The following is a 24,000-nucleotide window of genomic DNA, read 5'->3' as shown; positions in this document are numbered from 1 at the left end:
TACTCTGCCTGATCCTACAAGTGTTCTCACACCTGCAGAGCTCCATGTTATATCATTATCCAAAGAGAGATGGTATACAGTTCTTGGCTAGTCATTACAACCAAACCTATGGTTTTGCACAACTTTTCAGGAGATTATGTTGATTGAAGGAGTTCTTTATTGTCAAAAGCTTTGCAGTCTTAAATATAGTCAACCTAAGAGTCAAAAACCCTTTGAATGCACTGAGTGTGTGCACTAACACATGGTATTTAGCTCCAGTTTCTAAAGTACAATTCCAAATGAAGTCAATGGAACTGAATTAGAGGAAAGTTTAATGCTCACACATCCCATTGCCCATTTAGCACCTACAAGAGAACAAATCTCCATTCCAGGAAGCAAACCTGTTGGTGGGATTTTAAGCAGCATCAGGCATCGGAACTTAAATCTCAGCTGCAGATGAGACCATACCAAGTAAGTCCAATCTGGAATTCCTTCAAATCAAACTGCAGTCCCAGCAAGGGAGATTTAGCTGGGATTGTTCCCACCTTTACATAGGTGACAGGTTCTGGTGCCTGCTGCACAGTAGAAAGCATTTAGAATGCAATCAAATTCCTAGCTAGATAGGACACTCAGCAGCATTTCCAAATTTAAAAAAAAATCCCCTCCTGAGACGTGATATTCTGGGGATGGTCTGTGAGTACATCAGTTCCAATGATTAGAATAATAAAGGTGTGTGAAGACTTTGGTCATGATTTTACTGGTCCAAAGTTGTGTAGATCAAATTTATTTTATTTTAAAAATTAAGACAGTGAGAAATTGGCACCAAATTTGCCATCATTTTTGGTACTTTAAAAAGACTTCAAATTTGTACATTATCAGATTCAAAAATAAAATGTAGCTTTACATTTTGAAATAACTATACCTATCTATAATAGTTAACATTGGGACAATTTGATATACCTTACTGGCAGCAGTTATCTAAACATTGTAAACAAACTGGTCCACTTTACTATTTTGTGAAATCCAACAGCTAGAAAGAAAAAAATAGTTGCAGATGCCAGGAATTTAAAATAAAGACAGGAAGCTGCAGAAATATTCCAGTCAGCCACATCTGTGGGAAGAGAAACAGTTACCATTTCTTCCCCTGGGTGTTGCCTGACCTGCTGAGTATTTCCAGCCTTTTCTGTTTTTATTTTAAGCTAGAAAGGCTTATTGTAGACGTGTAACCACTAATAAATTACCCCTAATGTTGACCTCAGTCAGTTCTTTACAATATTGAAGATGGCAGATTTGAGAGTTCAGAAAATTAGCCCACTGAGCTATCTAGTGGCCAGTCTCTGCAATTACACCAATCACTGACAGCGACTAGGACCAGAAGTTGCAACAGGGAATAGTGTGTCTGAAGACAAGATGTTTACAACCTACACACAAGATTTTTTAAAACTTGATTTTTAACCAACTTGCTGGTCTAGATTATTTGCATCAAGGTAACAGATTCTCACAGGGTCCTATTCCTTTTCACATAGCTCAAATTTAGCAAGGTCATCTGTGGTGTGCTTGGAGGAAGAGTTCAATTCCCCATTTGCAACAAGATCAGCAGGTGTGCAAACTGCTGCCTTCCTGGAACTGATCAATGTGGGGTTGTTCAGGAGGGTGAACATCAGGGACCATCTTGCTCGGATGCGTTTGGACTTTGCAGTCTTCACGGACGTCTGACTGGGCACCAACTGAATCCCTGCAATCAGCATCAAAAAAAAAGCCATCATCTCAGTGGTCCAAGTGGCTACATAACACATAGCATAACCTCTAACAGTTTAAGCAACAATTCATTGGATGGAGCCCAGGTATTTCTGTGATAACCATTGGTCACTATAACACCAAAGGCAGCAGTTTGATACTGCATTGAGTTTATACAGTCAAAATGATGCTTAAATACAAATTAGAATTAGATACACAATTTAAGAAAGTGCTCTGTCAAAGCTCAGACATGGAGATAATGGTGGGAATATTCATCAGGAATCTCCCCCCCCACCTCCCCCCAAAATCTTTGAAATTCAAACCATTCATTCTGGAATGGTTTCAATCTCACTAAAAGATTTGAGAAAAAAAAAGTCCTGATGGTGGTTGGGCGGGGAAAGAGGCATATTCCTATGGATTTATTCCTTCAGGCTATCTCTGTATCACTGCCAGTAGCAGCAAGAGAAACCAGTTTTTTTTTCCCTTCTGAAGGGCAATTATCCTGAAGCCACTTTCAAAACCAAATGGTAGTGAAAGGTCAGTACAGACAGTGAAGCATCACTCAGCTGGATACTCCAAATTGTTTGCTTTTCAATTGGTTTGGAAAGAATGTGATGCAAGGACTGGTCCAGTTCATCTGATCAATGATGTGCATCTGGGGGCTTGGTGATTGGAAGTCATAATGAAACTTTTCAGGAAGGCTCGATCAGTGAAAGGCAAGGGTAGCTCAACCAGGATCAACACTAGATGTACTTCCATTTGTGTTTGATTCATAATATATGGGAGGGAGAGAGGGAGAGAGGAGAGAGGGAGAGAGGGAGAGAGGGAGAGAGGGAGAGAGGGAGAGAGGGAGAGAGGGAGAGAGGGAGGAGAGGGAGGGAGGGAGGGAGGGAGGGAGGGAGGGAGGGAGGGAGGGAGGGAGGGAGGGAGGGAGGGAGGGAGGGAGAGAGGGAGAGAGGGAGAGAGGGAGAGAGGGAGAGAGGATGTTAGTCCTGGATAGTGAACACTGTTCACATTCTCACGTACACAGCTGCATTTACTGATTCTGTTGGTTCTATTCCCAGAATCTCAAACCTCTCTGCACTGCTTTTAAATTATAAACATCTGATGGTTTAATTAAAAACAGCCGAGAAACTCAGTGGTTCAATTCACAGAATACAGCACCACATCCAGCATATTTGTGTTGGCTTATTAAGAGCTCAATGACTCCTCATCCCTTTCACGCTTCCATTGTTTACCTAAATATCTTTGGAAAGTTCAAGTCCACTTCCCCGAGCTGTTCAAGCAACACATTTCAGGCCCCTAATAACCCATGTGAAACATTTCTCAGTTCTTTATCTTTGAAATTGCTGTCTACTGATCCACCTCCAGCAGAAACTACTTTAACCCGTTCTGCTCCAAGAGCAAGCCCAGCTTCTTCACGTAACCAAAGTCCCCCATCCCAGGAGAATTTAAGAGACCCTGCTCTGCACCCTCACCAAAACCACAATACTCCTCTGGGCACAACCAGTGATTACAAAAAGTCTGTTGAAAAACTATAAACTTTGGTTAGGCTGCACTTGGGAGTATTGGGTACAATTCTGGTCGCCCCATTACAAGAGGATGTGGGCGCTTTGGAGAGGGCACAGAACAGGTTCACCAGGACACTACCTGGATTAGAGGGCATACGCTATGGGAAGAGGTTGGCCAGGATTGGGTTGTTTTCTCTGGAGTGTCAGAGGCTGAAGGGAGACCTGATAGTAGGTTATACAACTGAGAGGCATAGCTAGGGTAGACAGTCAGAATCTCTTTCCCAGGGCAGAAATGTCAAGTACCAGAGGACATGCATTTGAGGTGAGAGGGGAATGAGTTTAAAGGAGATGTGCAGGCAGATTTTGTTTTATTATATAAATAGAGTGGTAGGTGTCTGGAATGTGTAGTAGTGGAAGCAGATAGGATTAGTGGTGTTTAAGAGGTTGTTAGACAGACATGAATATACAGGGATAATCGATTATGTACAGGCAGAAGAGATTTAGTTTAATTCAGCACAGACATCATGGGCTGAAGGGCCTGTTCCTGTGCTGTACTGTCCTATGTTCTAAAATCTTTCCAAAGGCTCAAGTCCTTTGTTGCTACAACACATTCCCAGCCAGAGCAGAAGTTAAGCAGATTTGGGCCTGGTTAGTACTTCAATCAAGACCTAGAAACATTTGGTGCCGTGGGCATAACCTGGATGGAAGAACATGCCACCAACATCTCCTCAGGGACCACCAGCAAGCTTTACATTCAAGAAATCCAGTCCAACGGCCTTGAGACTGTTTGCTTTTGTTGAGTATACACTAAGATTGTTATCCTCCATTTCCAAGCATTTCCCCCTCAATACAAGTGACAGACCTTCTTCTTCATTTTTGCTTTTATCATCTCGGCTTAACCCCAAGCCCTTGGAATGGAGGAGGAGAGAGCAGAAGGCTTTCATCACTGGATGGGACTGGCTAACTTCCACCAGCAGGAAGCCAGTGTAACATCGATAGCCTGCCAGAAACAAAGAAAAGTACCGTTGGTGCGCATCAGTTTGAGGCTGACTAGCCATTACAAATTACACACATGCACAGACACAAGGCACATTCCTGTTGCAGAGGCAAGTAGTTGGGTATCTATTCTCTGGCAGCCTTTCCGTCCCCTAGTGCTCACTGGGTGACCTTCACAGGCTCAGGAGCTTTGCCACGAGCAGGAGAAATGAAATACTACACCAAATAAATGCACAAAAAGCTCAGCAATCTAGGCAGCATCTGTTGAGATAGAAAGGGGTAAAATGTTTACATTCAATAACCAATTTCCAGCATCTGCAATCTGAAATTCCAAAAATAAAAAAAAGTGCTTGAAATGCTGGTAGTTCCATGGAAAAAAGATTTCCAGCTGGTTACTTTTATTTAAGATGTCCAGCATCAGTAGGATTTTAGTTTTTAACAATAACTCCTCTCAAAAGACACTTGGACAGGTACGTGGATAGGAAAGTTTTAGAAGGATGTGGGACAAATGCTGGCATATGGGAGCAGCTTGGATGGGCATCTTGGTCAGCATGGACCAGTTGGGCTGAAGGGCCTGTTTCTGGACTGCATGACTATGGTTCCCAGTTGCCTATCCATACTAGGAGAACACCGATGGGCAAGGGGAATTCAACTCATAACATCCCACTCGACTGCTATTGTGGGATGAGGGGAATTACTCAGCATTTCATTGAAAGCTCACACTAACCTTGCCAATGTGTCTCAATGTGGTCCAAAGACAAGCAATTGTTGGTGGGTATCCATGGCTGGTGTCACATGCCAACAATCGATTATTCAGACAAGGGGACTGTGGGACTACAGACATCTCAAACTGGGAGCAGGAGGTTGCAGAGGAACTAATTGAATGATGACACACAAGCCTTTTAGTGAAAAATCAAAACAGACAGCAGTTGCTGGAAATCTGAAACAAAAGTGGAAAATACTGGAAATAGCAGGTCAGGCAGCATCTGACAAAGGGCTTTGGACTTGAAATGTTAACCATTTGTCTTTCCACACAAGCCTTTTACATCCATTATCAAAACATACCTGCTGCTCTGATCAACAGTGACATTGAGCCTGCACTGGGTGTTAAATTGCAACTAAAATTGGTATTAGTTTAGGAGTCCAGCAAGAACACTTGACCAGACTGGATTTCTGGATTAAAAATCATCCCAGACCAAACTCAGTTCTGTGCAAACAATGCTACTTGCATGACATTTACAGTTCCATGGAACAGTGAAACCGAGACACACAAAAGAACAAAAATGAACTAAATTACCTAGGTCTAACGATTCTGCCCCTTGGTTTAGAAGGCTCAGATCCAATCTACAAAAGTGAATGATGTTGTAGATCTCTGTAAGGACTATCCGCCACACTCCAGTAATGAATCCGATCAAGACATTGAACATAAAGAACAGGTACGTGAATATGTATAGGCTTCTTCTGCAAAGAGATGATAAAGATGTGGTTTTATTTAAAGTTGGCTTCCACTTCCCAACGTGGAATTTCCTCCTTAACCAACTAAACAACAGCCAGATTACTGACGCAGCCTCAAGTTCATGAACCATCAGGAGGTACAGAAGCCCGAAGCCCCACGCCACCAGGTTCAGGAACGGCTACTTTCCTACAACCATCAGGTTCTTGAACTGACCTGCACACCCCTAACCCTACCTCAGCTACGGAACACTACGCACCACCTCTTGCACTACCATGGACTTGTCTCTGATGGTGTCTTTTTTCCTTCTCTCTTCACTGTCTTGTATAATGTATATTGTGTGTTGTCTGTACCCATGTGCCTGTGATGCTGCTGCAAGTTTTTTCACTGTACTCATGCTCATGACAATAAACTTGACTTGAGTGCTCAAAATCCCAACCCCACTGCTGTAATTGACGCATCACTGTACTGATGAACCAAGGGGTGCTTGTGTAGGGGCTGAAGAACTAGCCATTAGCTGGCACCAGGACTTTGTAGCTGAGTGGAGAGCAAGCCATCAGGAAGCACGCTGGGTCTGCTGCCTGGCTGCATTTAGAAGCTCTGACTCATCTTCCAGTTGGAATCTAGGCCAGGGCATGTCACGAATGGTCATGTTGACTACCCTTCAAGGAACACGTTGTTGTGACACCTCATCTCACCAATCTGGGCTGTACAACCTACAATATTCCACCCCCCCCCCCATACCTTTGATAGTTTCTGGAGTGGAACCAGAACCCACAACCATCCAACTCTGGTGAAGAGCGTTACTTATGGAGGAACAACTACAATGCCGTTAGCTTCAATTAACAAAAATGCAGTGCCAGTTTACAGACCCTCGAAACAATCCCCCACTCCTGAACCAATCACCTCTTTCATGCCCCCTTCCCAGTGATGCTGCCATGTTCTCCGACTCTTCTCTCTACCTGTTACTCCACCATTGTCACTAAGCATTTCTTTCTGCACTACAACCTTTGCATCATTCTGCAGTTTTGCACTCGTCGTTGTATCTATTACCACCATTATTCTGTTTACTCTTCATACGAGCAAGGAATTTCATCGCACCTTGCTGTATGTGACAATAAACCAATCCGAATCAAAACTTCTTGTACCTATTAGTAATGCTCAGGCTTTTCCCATCCTTCTGCAGAAAGAGAAGTCGAGCTAGAAAGTGTTGAATCAATAGGACCACAATCAACGCCAACCAGAAAGGCCTTAAAGGAAAGAAATATTAATAAAGAAATCACCTGCAAGTTATCATCCTTAATTTAATAAAAGCCATTATTAAAAAGGTAGGGACAATCCAAGGGTCCAGACCAGGACAAACACAATGAGAGGATGTGGAGTTTTATGAAGACAAATTTACTCCAGTAAAGTGCATCTCCAAAACCTGACCCATGGAGGAAACTTCTCTCCAACCTTGGGCCATCTTAGTCTTCATGTTTATGGGGCTTCAATCCACTTGATTTAGCTACAAGTTTTCCCACATTTAAAAACCTGAACATCAGGTAAAAATCTGAACATCAGGAAGAGGAGGAGGGCCACTTGAAGCAGAGGGCTGATGTCCAGGGTTTGCTGGAAGATCAATCTGCGGGAAAAGTTAATTGACAAGGACAGGTCACACAAATGAAGCTTGTGGCCCCTCCAGTGAGATTAGGGGTGTGGTGTTAGGAGGTGATATGATTAACATAGATCAATACAGTACAGGCCCTTTGGCCCACAATGTTGTGCCAACCTATATAAACCTACTCCATGATCAATCTAACCCTTCTCTCCGAAAGGTCACAGTTATTACAAGTTGACAACTTCTCCCCATCTATCATGCCATTTCTTCAGGTGGGTAGGTACTGATCAGTAAGCAATCCTGATAACTCAGGAGTGAAATCAAGCAACACTTAAAAAGGCTCGTGAAATTTGGGACCTCAAAAAAAAATTAAAGTCAGGTGAGGGTTCAAGCCAATTGAAAAATAATTCCAGTGCTAACTTCACCCAGTACAAAGAATTTAAGATGCAGATCATCCACAATTTGACTGAATGGGAGAAGAGGTTCAAGGGGCTAATGGCCTTCACAGCTCCTATGGGTGGCCCTAGAGGGACAAGTGAATCCCCAACATCCAACGAGTTGTACAGATAGGAAATCTTGGGGGAGGAAAGTGCAAACCTTCAGGAGGTGGTGTGCCCATAAATTGACATCTTTGTGTTGATCATTCTGGCTCAAAGGATTCTGATCTAATCCACAAACAGTGTGCCAGCAAATGGGTGAAATCAAGTTACTTGCTGGCAGATACTTCATAACCATCATCCTAATTACATTGTGGAAAAGGTTGCTGATACACAAACAGAATGATGCACATTCATTTTCAGAACACTGAACATTTCCCCCTTTCTTTTAAAAAGTGTTCAGTGATGCAATGGCAAATTCCATCTCATTGAGCAGCATTGTATTAGTGATTTAGCAGCAAAGGCCAAATCAGAGTTTACTCGTGTTACTTAGAGGTTGGGGAAATAGGCAAATAAAAGATGAAAAAACACTATGATGCTGGAGGAACTCAGCAGGCAGGCAGCATCCGTGGAGAAAAGCAGGTGGTCAACGGTTTGTGTCTGACCTGAAATGTTGACCGCCTGCTTTTCTCCACAGATGCTGCCTGGCCTGCTGAGTTCCTCCAGCGTCGTTGTGTTTTTCTAGATTCCAGCATCTGCAGTCCTTGGTTTCTCAAGGCAAATAGAGAGGACTGATATCAAAGGACAAAGCACATTTTCCTTTTGCCAAAGTCAGCAATAAAATATTTTAAGTGTTAATCCTGTCAGGAGCCAGGAAATTAGAAGGATTCTGCACAGTACACTCACCACATGCTCTCTAGGACCTTGAAGAGGAGCAGGTTTTGCCCATAGAGGATGGGGACAACGATAAGGAAGGAAAATAGGAGAAAACACAAGAAGAACACCAGCAGTTGTATGAAGAGACCTGCATGGAAGATTGACAAGAGAATGTAATTATTTCAATAAAATCAATATTCAGGTCTTTCTTTGGTGGGTTAATCAACCCTGTGCGCTGAGTGTTGCAGTAAATACTGACAATCTCTGCTGACATTCAATGACACAAGTTCTACCACCACAAACCAGCCTCTTAAAGAGGCTCAACTGACCAGGAATTCAGCTGGATTAGCCACACACATACTGTGCCTATGCACTAGGTCAGAGACTCTGTATCCTGCAACCAGCAATTCTGCTCCCAGCAACCCCACCCCTCAGCAAGTCTTAACCATGGAGTGTGGTAGAATTCTCTCTGCTTGACTGCGGCTTCAACTAGCTTATCCAGGACAAAGTACTCCCCATCACCCATTCACTCGCTCCACTACCAGTGCACAATGGCTGCAGTGTACACCGTCTACTGCACTGTGACTACTTTCGTAGGCTACTTCAGTAAACGTTTCCCAAATCCACCACCTCTACCAAAAGAGAAGGGCAGCAGTTGCATAGGAACACCATTGCATGCAGGCGCCCCAAGTCACATCCCAACTCCTGTATCATTGCTTGTTCCAAATCCTGGAACCTGCTACCTAAGATTATAGAAGTACCTTCACCAGAAGTACTGTAGCTGTTCAACAAAGGGACTAACAGCTTCTCAGAGAACTGGGGATAGACAGTAAAGCTGGCCTTGATAGCAATGCCTAGACCCAAGGCCAAATTAAGTGAGAGATAGGGAAACATTGCAGATTCAGGAATAAAATTTAGCACAAGAACACAAACACAGGGAGAAATATGGGATAAAACCCACCCCTCTTCCCCCTCCCCACCCCTTTCTGCCTTTCGCAGGGACCACTCTCTCCACGACTCCCTAGTTCACTCCTCCCCCCGGGAACTTTCCACTGCCCCCGCCATAGATGCATGCTCTCCAAAACATGGGCATCGGTGGGTTGGGTTCCAGTCATAACATCAGTGTTTATCGACAGCTCAGCCAGAATCATTAGAATCCCTTTGGTATCAAAAATTAAGATGCCTCAAAAAACACCTTAGACTTAACAGGGTGAATGTTCAATTTCTGTGTGCACTTTTCTAACAGGTTCTCCAACACTCCTCAAAGTTAAATAACAAAAACAAAAATCTACAAATTCAAAAAGGATGTTAACAGGCTCATTTTGGATCACTCACCATAAAAGGCTGGACCCTCAAAATACCAGCATAGGGTTAAAGCAGCAGAAATAGAGCAAGGGAATTCTCTGGCTGATGTTAAAATGGAAGGGCATACTGGTCATTGAGTAGGCTGTGATTAAGTTCCTCTGGAACATTAACAGGCATTTGGGCAGATGGGCCAAATATCCTGCTCGTGTACTGTACACAACTCTACACATGCAACTAATACCTGAAGGGGAACAGAAGTTCACTGCATCCGAGAGACATCCAACCTAGGATTTACACGGTTTTCACCCAGATTCTTTTACAATTTCCACATGGAAATAGAAACATATTTTAATCTAGCCATCACTGGTTACCTAAGGTGATGTGCGCAGCCTGGTAGCTGGTGAAGCTCATCCAACAGACTATGGCAGACCGAGAGGGTCTGATACGCTTCTGAACTTTGAAGACTTTGTACGTGTCTCCTCGGTAGAGGGTCTTCAGGTTCTCTCTATTAATGGAGGGGAGGAGGAAGTTAGTGGTTATACTCAAACATAAATATACAGTGACACTCAGTGGAAAATATAGCTGCTCATAATAGGAATGTGCTCTAAAATGGAAAAAAGATAGATCTAGGAGTCAGGATCTGACAGGAAGGATGTGGAAGCCATAGAACGGGTGCAGAAGAGATTTACAAGGATGTTGCCTGGATTGGGGAGCATGCCTTATGAAAGCAGGTTGAGTGAACTCTGCCTTTTCTCCTTGGAGCGACGGAGGATGAGAGGTGACCTGATAGAGGTGTATAAGATGGTAAGAGGCATTGATCGTGTGGATAGTCAGAGGCTTTTCCCCAGGGCTGAAATGGTTGCCACAAGAGGACACAGGTTTAAGGTGCTGGGGAGTAGGTACAGAGGAGATGTCAGGGGTAAGTTTTTTTTTTACTCAGAGAGTGGTGAGTGGGTGGAATGGGCTGCCGGCAACGGTGGTGGAGGCGGATACAATAGGGTCTTTTAAGAGACTTCTGGATAGGTACATGGGGCTTAGAAAAATAGAGGGCTATGGGTAAGGCTAGTAATTTCTAAGGTAGGGACATGTTGGGCACAACTTTGTGGGCCAAAGGGCCTGTATTGTGCTGTAGGTTTTCTATGTTTCTATCCATATTCTACGCAGTTTATATGAATGAGGGGGACCTTGAATTGTACAAGACATCTATCCCCTCAGAGTCAAGTTATTGCCACTACTGGAGAATGTTGATCAAGGAGAATTGCCACAAAATTAGGGGATTGGAGTGCATTAGCTGCAAGGAGAGATTGGACAAACTTGGATTGTTTTCTTTGGTGTTAGAGTGAAAGGGTGAAACTTTTAGTGCCAAGTGGGTCATATTGTTGCTATGCTGTAGTGATTAGAGTTGTGCTGGCTGGTTCAACAACCACATGGCTGAAGTAGCTGTATACAAGATGCAGGATAGTTGATCTTCCATCTTTTATCATTGCAGCAATAAAAAGCCAATTACAATTCTAAGGGTAATATAATAATATTTAAGTCGGGTCAAAAGGGCCGTTCCTATGCGGTACAACGTTACAACACCCACGATTAGAAACAGAGCTAGTACAAGTTGTGGCAAAAATTGTCTGCATCACAACTAGTCAGGCACAGAAATTTAACATTACTATTTAGCATTCTTACAGAAGGGTTTATTATACAAGAACTTAATTCTCTGCTCACCAATTACAAGGAAATGACAAATTCCTAAATATTTGTTAGGAAAGTTACCTGTGCAAAACCATTGACCTCATTAACATGAGGAGGTTGAAGCAACAGGAAACAGTGATGGCAGACACGTAGCAGGCTGTAGGAAGAAAAATAAATGAGTGTTTTTACATCACACCGATCTGATATCATACTGAAGAGATGAAACTTGTGTTTTGTGCAAATCAGTTAGCAATATAGTTCAAGGGATACAGTTCTTTAAATGTTAGCTGCCATCTCTTTTACGGTTTATTCAGTCTTTCCACAGTATATCCAAAAGATGACCATCAACTATAACGCTTGATATTAGATTAACAGGAAGCCAACACTCCTGTGGTAGGACCACCAAGAGGATTGGTGACAGTTTCTCTTATTTAAAAGAAAAAACCCCGAGAAACTAAATTCTAATCCAGCTGGTACCTTCCAAGATCCAAAAGTAGTATTTGACAATTTTGAGAACTTCACTTCTCTTATCGGAAAGATTGATCCCAAACCCCTCAAGTATGTAGGATATCTCTTCACGGACTCCAGCTCGCATCTTCTGTAGGGTTGGGACAACGTAGACCACAAGCAGAAGAGCAACCTACAGGAGGGGAAAGAGAGCAAGAGCTACACCAAAAGAGAAAAATGACATAGGACCATCGATGTCAAACAAGAAACCTCTTAATTACTGACCAGATCCAGGAAATAGGCTGTTGACAGTTGATATACAAGCATTAAAATCATCTACATCAACCTTTAATGCTGTGACCGACCCAATCAACACATCGCAAGGAAATGAAAAGTCAAAAGAAGAAAAAAAAAATCAGAGATTGAAAAACAAATTGCTGGAGACACTCAGCAGGTCAAGTCACACTTGGAGTGGGAAGCAGGTAGTGTTTCAGGTCAAGGATCAGTTTTCAAAACTGAGAAATAAAGAAAACAAATCAGTTTTAAGTTGCAGGGAGTGGGGGAAGACATGGTTAGGACAAAGCCAGGGGTGTCCATGTAATCCCAATGTTTAATACTCAAATCTGACCCACATTATTGGGTTCCTGTGGTGTTCCAATGAGGCCCAGTGCAAGCTTGGGGAACAGCTCTGCATCTTCTGTCTGAAAATGTTGCAACTTTCAGCACTCAACAGCAAACTCAATAATACCAGACAACTCACTATGTTATCATCAGAACTAACCAGTCCTGCTACAAGATTATCCATCTCTGGTATTAACTCTGGTTTACTTGCACCAGGCATTGCCAGCATTAGAACATTACAGCACAGTACAGGCTCTTCTCAGCCCACGATGTTGTGCTGTCATTTTATCCTACTTTAAGATCTATCTAACCCTTCCCTCTCACATAGCACTCCATTTCTCTATCATTCATGTGTCTAAGAACCTCTTAAATGTCCCTAATGTATCTGCCTTCACAATCTCTGCCCGCAGTGCGTTCCATGCACCCACCACTCTGTGTAAAAAAAAACACTTACCTCTGACATCCCTCTTATACCTTCCTCCAATCACCTTAAAATTATGCCCCCTCATGTTAGCCATTGTCACCCTGGGGAAAAAAATCTGACTGTCCACTCGATCTATGCCTCTTATCATCTTGTACACCTCTGTCAGGTCAGCTCTCATCCTCCTCCTCTCCAAAGAGAAAGCTCAAGCTCAATCTATCCTCATAAGACATCCAGGCAGCATCCTGGTAAATCTCCTCTGCACCCTCTAAAGCTTCCACATCCTTCCTGTAATGAGGTGACTAGAACTGAACACAATACTCCAAGTGTGTCCTAACCAGAGTTCTATAGAGCGGCAACGTTACCTCTCTGCTCTTTAACAATACCCTGACTAATGAAGGCCAACACTCCATACGCCTTCTTAACAATCCCATCGACCTGCGTGGCAACCTTGAGGGATCTATGAACATGGACCCCAAGATCCTTCTGTTCCTCCACACTGCCAAGAGTCCTGCCATTAACCTTGAATTCTGCTTTCAAATTAGATCTCCCGAAGCGTATCACTTCACACTTATCCAGGTTGAACTCCATCTGCCACTTCTCAGCCCAGCTCTGCATTCTGTCAATATCTTGTCCTTTAAATGTTATTGTACCTGCCTCAACTACTTCTTCTGGTAGTTTGTTCCATATGCTCACCACTCTAAGAATTTGCCCCTCACATCCTTTTTAAATTTTTCCCCTCTCATCTTAAATCTATGCCCTTTAATTTTTGGTTTCCTTTCGAGGAAAAGGACTGCGAATTCATGATTAAAAAAAAATCATAATTTGCTCTAGTGATGTTATCGAAGGACAAATACTCCCCAGGACTGAGGTCTTGGCTTATTGTTTCATCCATAAGGCACATGTGCACAGAGTAGACTGCTAATACAAGCATTTCAAGTTGATGGCACTGTGTGACCTTGGTTTCAAACCAATGAGGCCAGGCTGTTTGAAATATTCCAGTAAATTTCTCACATACAAAAGAAAACTGATGGATGAACATGAGGTGGATGAAGATGATTTAGGTGGTGCTGATTCAAGGCCACATTTTAATCAATATAGCTACCTGATAGATAGTAACCAGAGCCACCGTCATTGACACAGTTAGTTTTGGTGGAATTCTGAATCCTGCATTAAAAGAAAGGCAATTGTTACGTTATTGTCACATGTACCGAGATACAGTGAAAAGCTTTTGTTTGCACTGCCATCCAGACAGATCATTCCATACATGGAGTAGGTACAAAAGGAGAACAAAAACAATGCAGAATATAGTGTTACAGTTACAAAGAAAGTGCAGTGCAGGTAGACAATAAGGTGAAAGGGCCATGATGGAGGTAGATTGAGAGATTGAGAGTTCAAAGGAGAAAATAGTTTAAAAAGGGACCCACTCCTCTAGAATGAATATTCAACATTCTTCACCACATGACCTCCCACCTCTCTAATTAAGGTGAACTCAAAATATTCAAGTGTAAGAAACCCTGTAGCTATCATGTGCAATACATGTAGCTCCTTGTTTAATCATAGAAAAGAAAACAGGCAGTGACCTTGAGCTAGGTGATACCCCTGCTATGGAAATAAAAGTGTTTCACTGTTACTGGGAAAGGGAAACAACCCAAACTGGGGGGGGGGGGGGGGGGGGGGGGGGGGTGGCGGGGTGGAGCTCAGAACCAAGTTTTCAAACAGCTCCACTAACTTCCAGTTGTCTGAGGAAGTTTTAAACCAGTGGCAATTCCATTTGACTCCAATTCCTTCAAACAGGATAGAGACAAACATTCCAATGCACTCCGACCTTTCAAAAGGAGCATTGGGATTCAGCGGACATTTATGAACTGCTCAAAGCCATGAGGTAGGGTGGATGGGTTTGAAAGATGGGCAAGAGCTATTTTAGGGAAGGAAGTGTTGCTATCTAAATGTACAATGGTAGCAGATTTAATTGCAACTTTACAAAAGGGGACTGGATATGCATATGGCATGATAAACAGCACAGAGCTGGAACTCATCCAATGGGCCAAATGGCCTTATCCATTGGATTGAGATAAAGAGACCACAATTGAAATGTATTCAATTATCTGTGCCCTGGTACGAGTAGAGATGAAGCAGTAATTGAGTGTTGAGAGTTGGAAGGAGACCAATTTGAGTTTCAGGCTTTTACCTTTCATTGGTATGTAGATATAGGATCGAATTAAAGTCCTTATTTTGGACGAGAGGCTTGACTGATCTGTGCAGATGCTAATGAGGTATGTGGGGAGGGGAAAAAAAAACACAACATACATTAAGCTCTTGAAATGACTTTCAAGTCAGATGTGAAGAGTTAAAGTCAACTCCTGTGATGGTGCAGACATGTTGAAGAGTATTCCCAAACCTGTCCTTGGATGGTCTTTTCCTCAGCAAGAGTTTCAAGTAATCGGTGTAGTATCCATCAGCTTGACACTGAAGGTGGGGTGGGAGAAAAGCAGAAAAAAAGTTTAGTGAGGGATAAATACCAAGATCCAACAGCATAACCCTGGGATTTCCAGCCCAACCGGTATGATGTTTGATGTAACTTAAATCGTAGTTATACTGCTGACTGCACTTTTCAACAAGATATGGGTGGGTGTGCAGGCAACAAAATTATTGGCTATTCAACACGAAGGATGATCTAATGGTCTGTCAAAACTCAGAAAAGCATGACAATTGGCTGCCAGCTAAGATGGACTTAAAGCTTTTCTGGATCCTCCCCAATGTTTTCACATCCTTCCCAAAGCCTGGAAAACAAAAATAGCTCATCCGCAATGATTTCACCTCAAGTTTCTATTCTGTCTCACTGCATTTAGAATTCTGAGAGAATCCAATCCATACAAGGTTCAAGACAGCAAAGCTGAAAACCTCCTTTGAGCAACAGGGGAATCTGAACCCAATACCTTCAGACGTACTGATAACCAGATCGTGCAATAGATAACATGTTCTACTCACAAACCCACATTAGTGCATTTCAACCCAGGGTTGGGGGTTTATTTTGCATTTGAGATCACAGAAGATCTAATCCAAAATCTTTTGATCAATACGCAACTTCGGACAGAGCTCTTTCAGATAATATTAATTCAACAAGATCCCTCCAATAAAGCAACCAATTGGCTCCAAGGTATGGAGCAGGAATCCACTGCAGGTGCCACTGCATTGTGTGAAGACCTTGATAAACGGCTACAGTAGAACAGTGGTTAGATCACTGGAGCAGAACTCCAGGGGCCTCATATGAACAAGTGTCTCTGATCATCAGCTATCAGAGCTGGGAACTCAAAATTCATTCCTCCCAGCCCCCCACCAAATATTCTGGAACTAAAATAGTATCCATAACAATGAAGCCACTGGATTGTCATTGAACCTGTACCCCCTCCCTCAACCTTCCCCCCCCAGCTCACTAATGTTTGGGAAGAAGTCTGCCAAACCTGCCCCAAATGTGACATCAGATCCAAAGTTGTTCCCTCTCAACTGCTTTCAGAAATTACTCAAGCCATTCAACTATAGGATGATTAAGGATTGGCAAGCGAGACCAGTCTTAAGTGAAGCCCACATTCTATGAATAAAAAAAAGTCCCTGTCCCCATGACTGGTTGTTTCTTTTTTTAAATAATTTTCTGGATTGGCCAGTAAGATAACGACGATGCAAAGTCCCCAGTCAATCTCTCACTGCCCTCAGTGAAGTGCAGGCACTCACCCAATGGAAAGTCGGATTTCCTGACGTCTTGCCATTCGTCACAAGCAAAACAGGATAAACAATGCTTAGAAACACGAGGCACAGGAGCTGGGGGAGGCTCCTCAGCAGGGAATAGTATTTGTACAGCTGGATTGCAAAGACAAACAAGCAGGCAAAAAAGATTTAATACCCGAATTAGTTGCAATGTGAAGAAACTTCTGGCATCTTTGTTTTAAGGAAATTCTTCATTTCTAATCATTGACCTTGCTACTTTTTAAGATAGTGCTCATCACATCCCCAGGGCATCCCAACATCTGCTTTACAACCAATGAACCCCCTGAAGTGCAGGCACTTGTAGTGCAGGAAAAGTCGCAACTTCTGCCCAGCAAGTTCACACACCCAGCCAGATGAAGCGGACAGACAAGGGTTTCCAGGTCATCGAGATAATACCCTGGGACTTTTGTTGCCAGATGAGGCTACAGTTTTATACCTCATTTGAGAGACAGCATCGCTGACAGTGCAGCATTAAGAGGGTCAAACTAATTCTGCACAGTCTTTAGAGTCACAACTATAACTCTAGCAACACTGTGAGTCAAAACCCTGTTCCTTTTGGTGGATGTAAAACAGGAACAGGCCTTTTGGCCCATGATGTTGTGCAGAACTAAGCAAGCTATGTATAAGATTTCTTCATTAGTCACATGTGCATCGAAACACAGTGAAATGCATCTTTTGCGTAGTGTTCTGGGGGCAGCCTGCAAGTGTCGCCACGCTTCTGGCGCCAACATAGCACGCCCACAACTTCCTAACTTGTAAGTCTTTGGAATGTGGGAGGAAACTGGAGCACCCGGAGGAAACCCACACAGACATGGGGAGAACGTACAAACGCCTTATAGACAGCAGCCGGAATTGAACCCAGGTTGCTGGCGCTGTAAAGCGACACCTAATCCCTTGTCTACACATGGTCCATATCCCTCCATTTTCTGCAAATTCATGTGCTTATCCAAGAGCCTCTCCATCGTATCTACCTCCACCACCCCTGGCAGCGCACCCCAGGCACCCACCGCTGCAGGGAAAAAAAACTTGCCCTGTACATCTCCTTTGAACTTTCCCTCTCTCAGATTAAATGTATGCCCACTAGTATTGGGCATTTCGACCCGGGGGAAAAAGATACCAGCCGTCCACTCTATGCTTCATGTAACTTCAAAAGATCCCATGGGACATGGGGAGGGAACTTCACTGCTCTTTGCAAAGATTTGAACAGTCATTATCACACACCCATTTGTGGGACCTTGCTGTGTATAAAGAGGCTGCTGTGTTTCCTACATCACAGTGCCCACTCTTAAGGTAATTTATTGGTTGTAATAAGTTTTGGGAAAATAGGAAAAAGGATATGAAAGCAGCCAAGTAAATGCTGAAGGTTTAATCCACAAAAGACTTGAGTGCTGGGAATGTCAGCAATAAACACTTACTTGCCAGGAGCTGATTTTGGCCCAATCCCAGGATAGGTGGACCCTTGCTACATTCTGCAAGCGACCATCTGAACAAGAATTCAGTTTGGATTTTATGAAAACCCAGCCAAGCAGCAGAATGAAGAACTCTCCTTGCCGGTTCTCAGCACTGAAGCTACTTCTTCAGATAACAAAGTGACAAAAGGACCATTGTCCTGGTTTTAACACAAATCACTTCAAGCTGCAACAATAGTCATACTGTTCACACAGTCCTTAAGTTTTAATCAGAGAATTTAACCCTAAGACAGTTGCATAAGCAAAAATAATTACCTCTGATGATAAAGGGCATTCAATTTTCTGCCAGACGAGAACACCGCAGTGTAGCCAGGAGAGGAGGCTTCCAAGTAGGTAACCCACTTTGTTTTTTACTGTTGCACATGCAAGGAGGGGGTAGTACAGAGCAGGGTAGTAAAACAATGCAGCAATCTTCAAGTACTCTGAGAGAAATAAGATGGGGCACAATTCAAGTTACTGCAGTGTACCGAACAGGAACAATATTCATGGCTCTACTTCATCAAGAATTTGAGATTCAGTATGTCACCAAAGACTCTTACAAATGTCTATAGATGTACATCTGTAGATGAGTATTCTGACTGGTTGCACAGCCTGCTATGGAGGCTCCACTGCTCAGGATCACAAGAGGCTGCAGAGGGTTGTAGACTCAGCCAGCTCCATCACAGACACAACTCTCCCCACCATGGAGGACATCTTCAAGAGGCGGTGCCTCAAGAAGGTGGCATCCATCATCTAGGATGCTCACCATCCAGGACATGCCCTCTTTTCATTACTACCATCAGGGAGGTGGTACAGGAGCCTGAAGACCCACACTCAACGATTCAGGAACAGCTTCTTCCCCTCTGCCAGATTTCTGAACAGTCCTTGAACACTACCTTGTTATTTCACTGTTTTTGTAATTATAGTAAATTGTGTCTCTACACTGTAATGCTGCCACAAAACAACAAATTTCATGTTGTCTAAGTCAGTGATAATAAATCTGATTCTAATGTCTAATTATTTGCACAAGTTTTGGGTGTTAGTGGGCCAAGGCAAGATTGACAGGTAGTCCCCAAATTCCCCTTGGAAAGGTGATGAGCCATCTCAGAGCTGTAGTGTGAAGATTTCATGAACAGTGCAGCGATCTTGAATTGATACAGATGTGAAAGGTGACACAATCATTCCAGTTTTGAAGCACCAACCACACTGCTGTGGTCCTGAAGTTTCACATGGACCAGAAAGACAAGCAAATGGGTTTTTACAACAAACCAGTAGTTTCATGACCAGTATTTACTTGCAAATAAATTCTGAACTTTTTTCTAAGAGATATAAAATTGATTCAAAACTCCCCAGCTGTTGTTGACTTTGAACTCTTATCTCTGGAGATTAACCATTAAACAACTGTATACTTATTATGAATTATAGTTTGGCCTCTAACATTATGATACAGAAGTCAATAAAATATAAATGGCACACAGTTCAACCTAGTTTAAACTAAACATTTTGCATTGAATCAACATACAACATGCTGGAGGAACTCAACAGGTCAGGCAGCATCTGTGGAAGGAAATGGACAGTCATTGCTTTGGGTCGAGATGTCTTGACCTGCAATGTTGACTGTCCATTTCCCTCCACAGATGCTGCCTTACCCACTGAGTTCCTCCAGCACTTTGTGTGTTGCTCCAGGTTCCGGCATCTGCAGTCTCGTGCATCTCCATTTTGCATCGAAATGTTTAATTTTGAAGTGATCATAGCCAGGACAACCATTACCTATTTGGTACATCAATTTGAAGGACTAGATTTTAGCATTAGTTTGCAGTTAAACAAATTGCTCGCTTACAACAAGACTGCAGATGCTGCTCAGCCAGAAATAAAAACAGAATGCTGGAAATACTCAGCAGGTTGGACAGCACATGTCGGATGAGAATACTTAATGTTTCAAGCCATTGACTTTTGTTTTCGTTTCAGAAGTTGTTCAGTTTCTCTCTCATTCCCATACTCAGGACTTCACTTTCTGGTTGTTAATCCAAGAAAGCTTCAGTCCAGGTTTTCTTTGCTAGGAGTTTACCACCTTTTGGCTGGGGTTGGAGGGGGGGGGGGGGGGGGGGGGGTGGGGGGATGGGGTAAAGAAATATGTTCAATTACCTTTGGTGTTCTTGGAGGATTCCAGGCCAATGGGTAAAGGATTGCTGTCAATGACCACCAACACAATAGGGAACAGAAGAGTACTCCAAACACAGCAGCAGCAATTCCTCGGTGGCAGTCACTCTCAAGGAAACCAACTGGACTGAAAGTAGAGCATTTGACCCAAATTAGGGGAAGCAAGAAATGATACTGACTGTAACTATTCCTCGTGTATAAAAAGTACGCTGATCAAGTGTTGTTAGCAATTGGACCATCTTTCAATAGGACTGTGGATCCTGTGTGATTGGCAAGGGATATTGCTGAGAAAAAGGTATTCCATTCAGAGATTCAAATAGATTGACATTTAAGATTTAATTTTGTATTTATAGGTATCAAGGTATTTCACAGGAACAGTCCCAAACAAGGACTGTGCAAAGCAAGGACCCATTAGGACAGGTGACCAAAGTTGTAAGGAGCAACTTAGGAGGAAAACAGGAGTAATTCCAGAGTCCTGGGAATCTGCAACTGAAGCCATGGGCACTAATGATGGATCATCAGCAAACGAGACCAGAACTGGAGCAGCATTAATAACCGAAGGAGACAATAACCGACGACTTGAAGGTTACATTAATGTCAGCCTGTAGCTTTTCCTGTTAGTGAATCAACTAGAGTCTGATCTCAATCTGTTTCAAGAATGCATTAATGCCAAATCCCACTCTGGAGGAGGAACACTTAATCCAAGGTGGCAGTGGGTTTTCAGTGTAAATGAACCAGATTTATTTTTATATTATAGTGTTCAGGATGTACAGTATACCAGAACTCCTGAGTTTTAATAAATACGAAAGGAGGATTTATAGACATAAGTGTCAACTGATTCAGGTGGGTTGATGGATGGATAACCATTCCAAATAAACTTGCTATTTATGGAAGGTCAGAAACAAAGTTGGGACTGGAAAGAGAAACAACTTCCGTGCAATGGGGAAGAAAAGGAGCAGGTCAGACTATTTCTGCAGAAGATAATGAGTCTTTGTGATCCATTTCTCAAAAGAAAAGGGAATTGGCCACTGCTTTTAGTCCCTGCCTCATGTCAGTGTATCAAGCACCCAAATACAGAGTTACAAGGACAATATAGTTGCTGATGTGGGATTAATAGTCCCATTGAGCAGGTCACACAGATGTGAAACACCGTCACCTTTAATTCAGGTGATGATCCGATTGCAAATTGATTAAAGCTGCCAGTGAATCGAAGGCTGTGCCGAACCATGATCAGGAGACAACACCCTGCAGTCTGGATGTACTCATGTCATTGGCTCCCCCAGACTGAAGTTGGGAAGGGGATTTTCAAACAATTCAAATGGAGGTCAAATAGGTTTCAGTTGTTCAAGTGGCCTTTGTTTGCAAGGAATGAAAATGCTGAGATCATTCTGAGAGTAAACCGGCAGCTGTGGAGGGAGAAGCAGCATCACTTTATGTACCTTCACCAATATCCACCAACCACTCCTCCCTGTGCTGTGTGTTCTAGACTTGGCACTGCACTGGTTGGCACTTGAATCAACATTGCCAAGAAGCCAAATGGAATGCCAAAGTCTAATGCCAAGCATAAAGCTTAGGCAGACCAAATATTACTTGTGGTTACAGAGCTAAAGATTTGAAGGGGACAAAAGAAGGGAATAAAAGCCCTGTGTAGCTTTTTGAATAGTGAGTGTTCTGAATGAGGTTCAGTTGCAAGGATCATTATGGAATATAGCCACAGACTTAGTGGGGATTAACCTAGTTAGTTTAAAAACAAGAAAAAAAATAAAAAATCCCACTTTAATGAGCATGAGACTGCATTGCCAAGGGAGTGAAGGGGAGATTTTCAAAAGGACAGAAGCAGGAAGACCAATAAAAGTGATTGGAATTGAAAACCTGTTCATAACAAGTAAGGAAAAATATCACTTTGTATAATGAGTAACAAAAAAAAAAGTCGAGCTACATTTGGGAGCTGATATACTTTCAGTTTATAGTTAGGAGCTGAAGCAAGTTTAAAAGTGAATTCAAGCAGGTCAAGTGGTCAGGTATCAGCTCAAAGGAATGCAGTGTAGGTAGGCTTGCTTGTATAAACATTACTGAGGTGACGAGGCCTCCGTACTCCCAGTGCACCAGGCAGGCAATGCATCTGCACCAAATGTCAAGGCTGTGACCTCAGGAATTCTACAGTTTGGTTCAATCAGGGTTCAAGCACCGACTCCAGGGGAGGAGACACTTAACTGCAACAGGCCTGGAGCTCCACCACAGCAACCCCTGCACAACAGTCTGCGCTTCACAAAGAGGGACAGGAACACCAGTACCATAACCTGAAAGAGAGAATAGGGAAAAAGGACTCGCTCATTATGCCCCTAGTCACTGTCCCAGCTGCAAGCTGGTAACTACAGAAACCTTTTGGCCATCTAGACTGAACCAATTACCCCAAACACCAAGCATGGGAGGCGGCCACTTAGTCCCTCAAATCAGTCGGGGCTCACCGGTAACACTTATGCTTCCAACTATCAGAAGGTTGTGGGTTCAAGTCCCACTCTAGAGATAGAACAAAAATCCAAATGACTGGTATCCAAATGCAGCATTATTAGGGGCACCTTTCAAACATTAACCCAATACCCCATCTGCACCACAAAACCCCATGGTGCTATTTGAAGGGCAGGACATGCCTCGAGAAGTGTCTATAACCAGAGGGCATAGGTTTAAAATGAGGTTCAAAGGGAATACTTGTTTTTTCACCTAGAAGATGGTCGGAGTTCGGAACACACTGCCTGAAGAGATGGTGGAGGCAGAGGCAACATTTAAGTGTATTCAGGTAATCATTTAAAATCACCAAGATATAGAAGGTTATGGACTAAGCACTGAGCAAATGGGAACAGTGTAGGTAGGTGCTTGGTTGCCATGGACAGGGTGGGCCAAAAGGGACTGTTTCTCTGTTATATGACTTTATAACATTTGCACCTCAAGTCAACCAGTAGGTCAGAATATCTAGTAGTCATCAGTTTGTGGGAGCTTGCTGCTGTGTTTGCAACCTTGCAATGGTGACTGCACCTCAAGAATTATTCACTGAATGCAAAATGCTTTGGGAATGCTTTAAAATGGGACATGCAATGTAACCACAGAAGTAAAAGCACGTCAGGAAATCCTGGCTGACCTGTGAGTTGTCTACATCTTGCAATAGCTTCAACTTATTAAATCCCTAGGATTTAATTAACTGAGCTCGCATCAATTGCAGAAAGGGGTTGGGGTACTTGGGGTCTCTTTCACCGTGTGTTAGATAGATATATATGTATATATATATATTTTGGACTCCAAGCAGTTTCTCTCGATTTACCCTCAGTTTGCCAGCTACTCAAGCAAATAAATTCTTCCTATCTGGATATCAACCACTCCATCCCCATTACCACACACAACTTTTGATTCTGCTGATGAGGCTGCATATTAACTATCAGAGTCATTCAATGGTGTCTCAGTGGCTTTTCTTGGGGATTCTCCACTATTAACTTAAGTTTTAAATTTCAGTCACAGGTTTGCAGGCTGGGCGCAGAATCAGAGAGAGATATCACCATTTGCTATTAATAGTTAAGCCACATCCAGAGTAAAAACAAACTTGCTGTTAGTGGAACCATCTATTAG

General features: G+C 42.9%; 1 protein-coding gene across 1 annotated transcript in view; it reads right to left on the bottom strand.

Moving 5' to 3' along the window:
* Nucleotides 1-688: 688 nt before the first annotated feature.
* stra6 (signaling receptor and transporter of retinol STRA6) overlaps nucleotides 689-24,000 on the bottom strand; it is a 36,347-nt gene continuing 13,035 nt past the window's right edge. Inside the window, 16 exon segments of the mRNA XM_052042386.1 lie at nucleotides 689-1,714; nucleotides 4,090-4,227; nucleotides 5,521-5,684; nucleotides 6,825-6,926; nucleotides 8,560-8,677; nucleotides 10,206-10,339; nucleotides 11,602-11,677; nucleotides 11,998-12,160; nucleotides 14,115-14,176; nucleotides 15,201-15,277; nucleotides 15,411-15,478; nucleotides 16,742-16,867; nucleotides 18,499-18,665; nucleotides 20,368-20,431; nucleotides 20,434-20,509; nucleotides 22,597-22,682. Coding sequence (XP_051898346.1) covers nucleotides 1,488-1,714; nucleotides 4,090-4,227; nucleotides 5,521-5,684; nucleotides 6,825-6,926; nucleotides 8,560-8,677; nucleotides 10,206-10,339; nucleotides 11,602-11,677; nucleotides 11,998-12,160; nucleotides 14,115-14,176; nucleotides 15,201-15,277; nucleotides 15,411-15,478; nucleotides 16,742-16,867; nucleotides 18,499-18,665; nucleotides 20,368-20,431; nucleotides 20,434-20,509; nucleotides 22,597-22,682 — 1,848 coding nt within the window. The 3' untranslated portion in view covers nucleotides 689-1,487.

The sequence above is a fragment of the Pristis pectinata genome, chromosome 32 (assembly GCF_009764475.1).
Source record: "Pristis pectinata isolate sPriPec2 chromosome 32, sPriPec2.1.pri, whole genome shotgun sequence".
Lineage (NCBI taxonomy): Eukaryota > Metazoa > Chordata > Chondrichthyes > Rhinopristiformes > Pristidae > Pristis > Pristis pectinata.
Note: the sequence above shows the minus strand (reverse complement) of the source record. Positions and strands in the feature narration are given on the sequence as shown.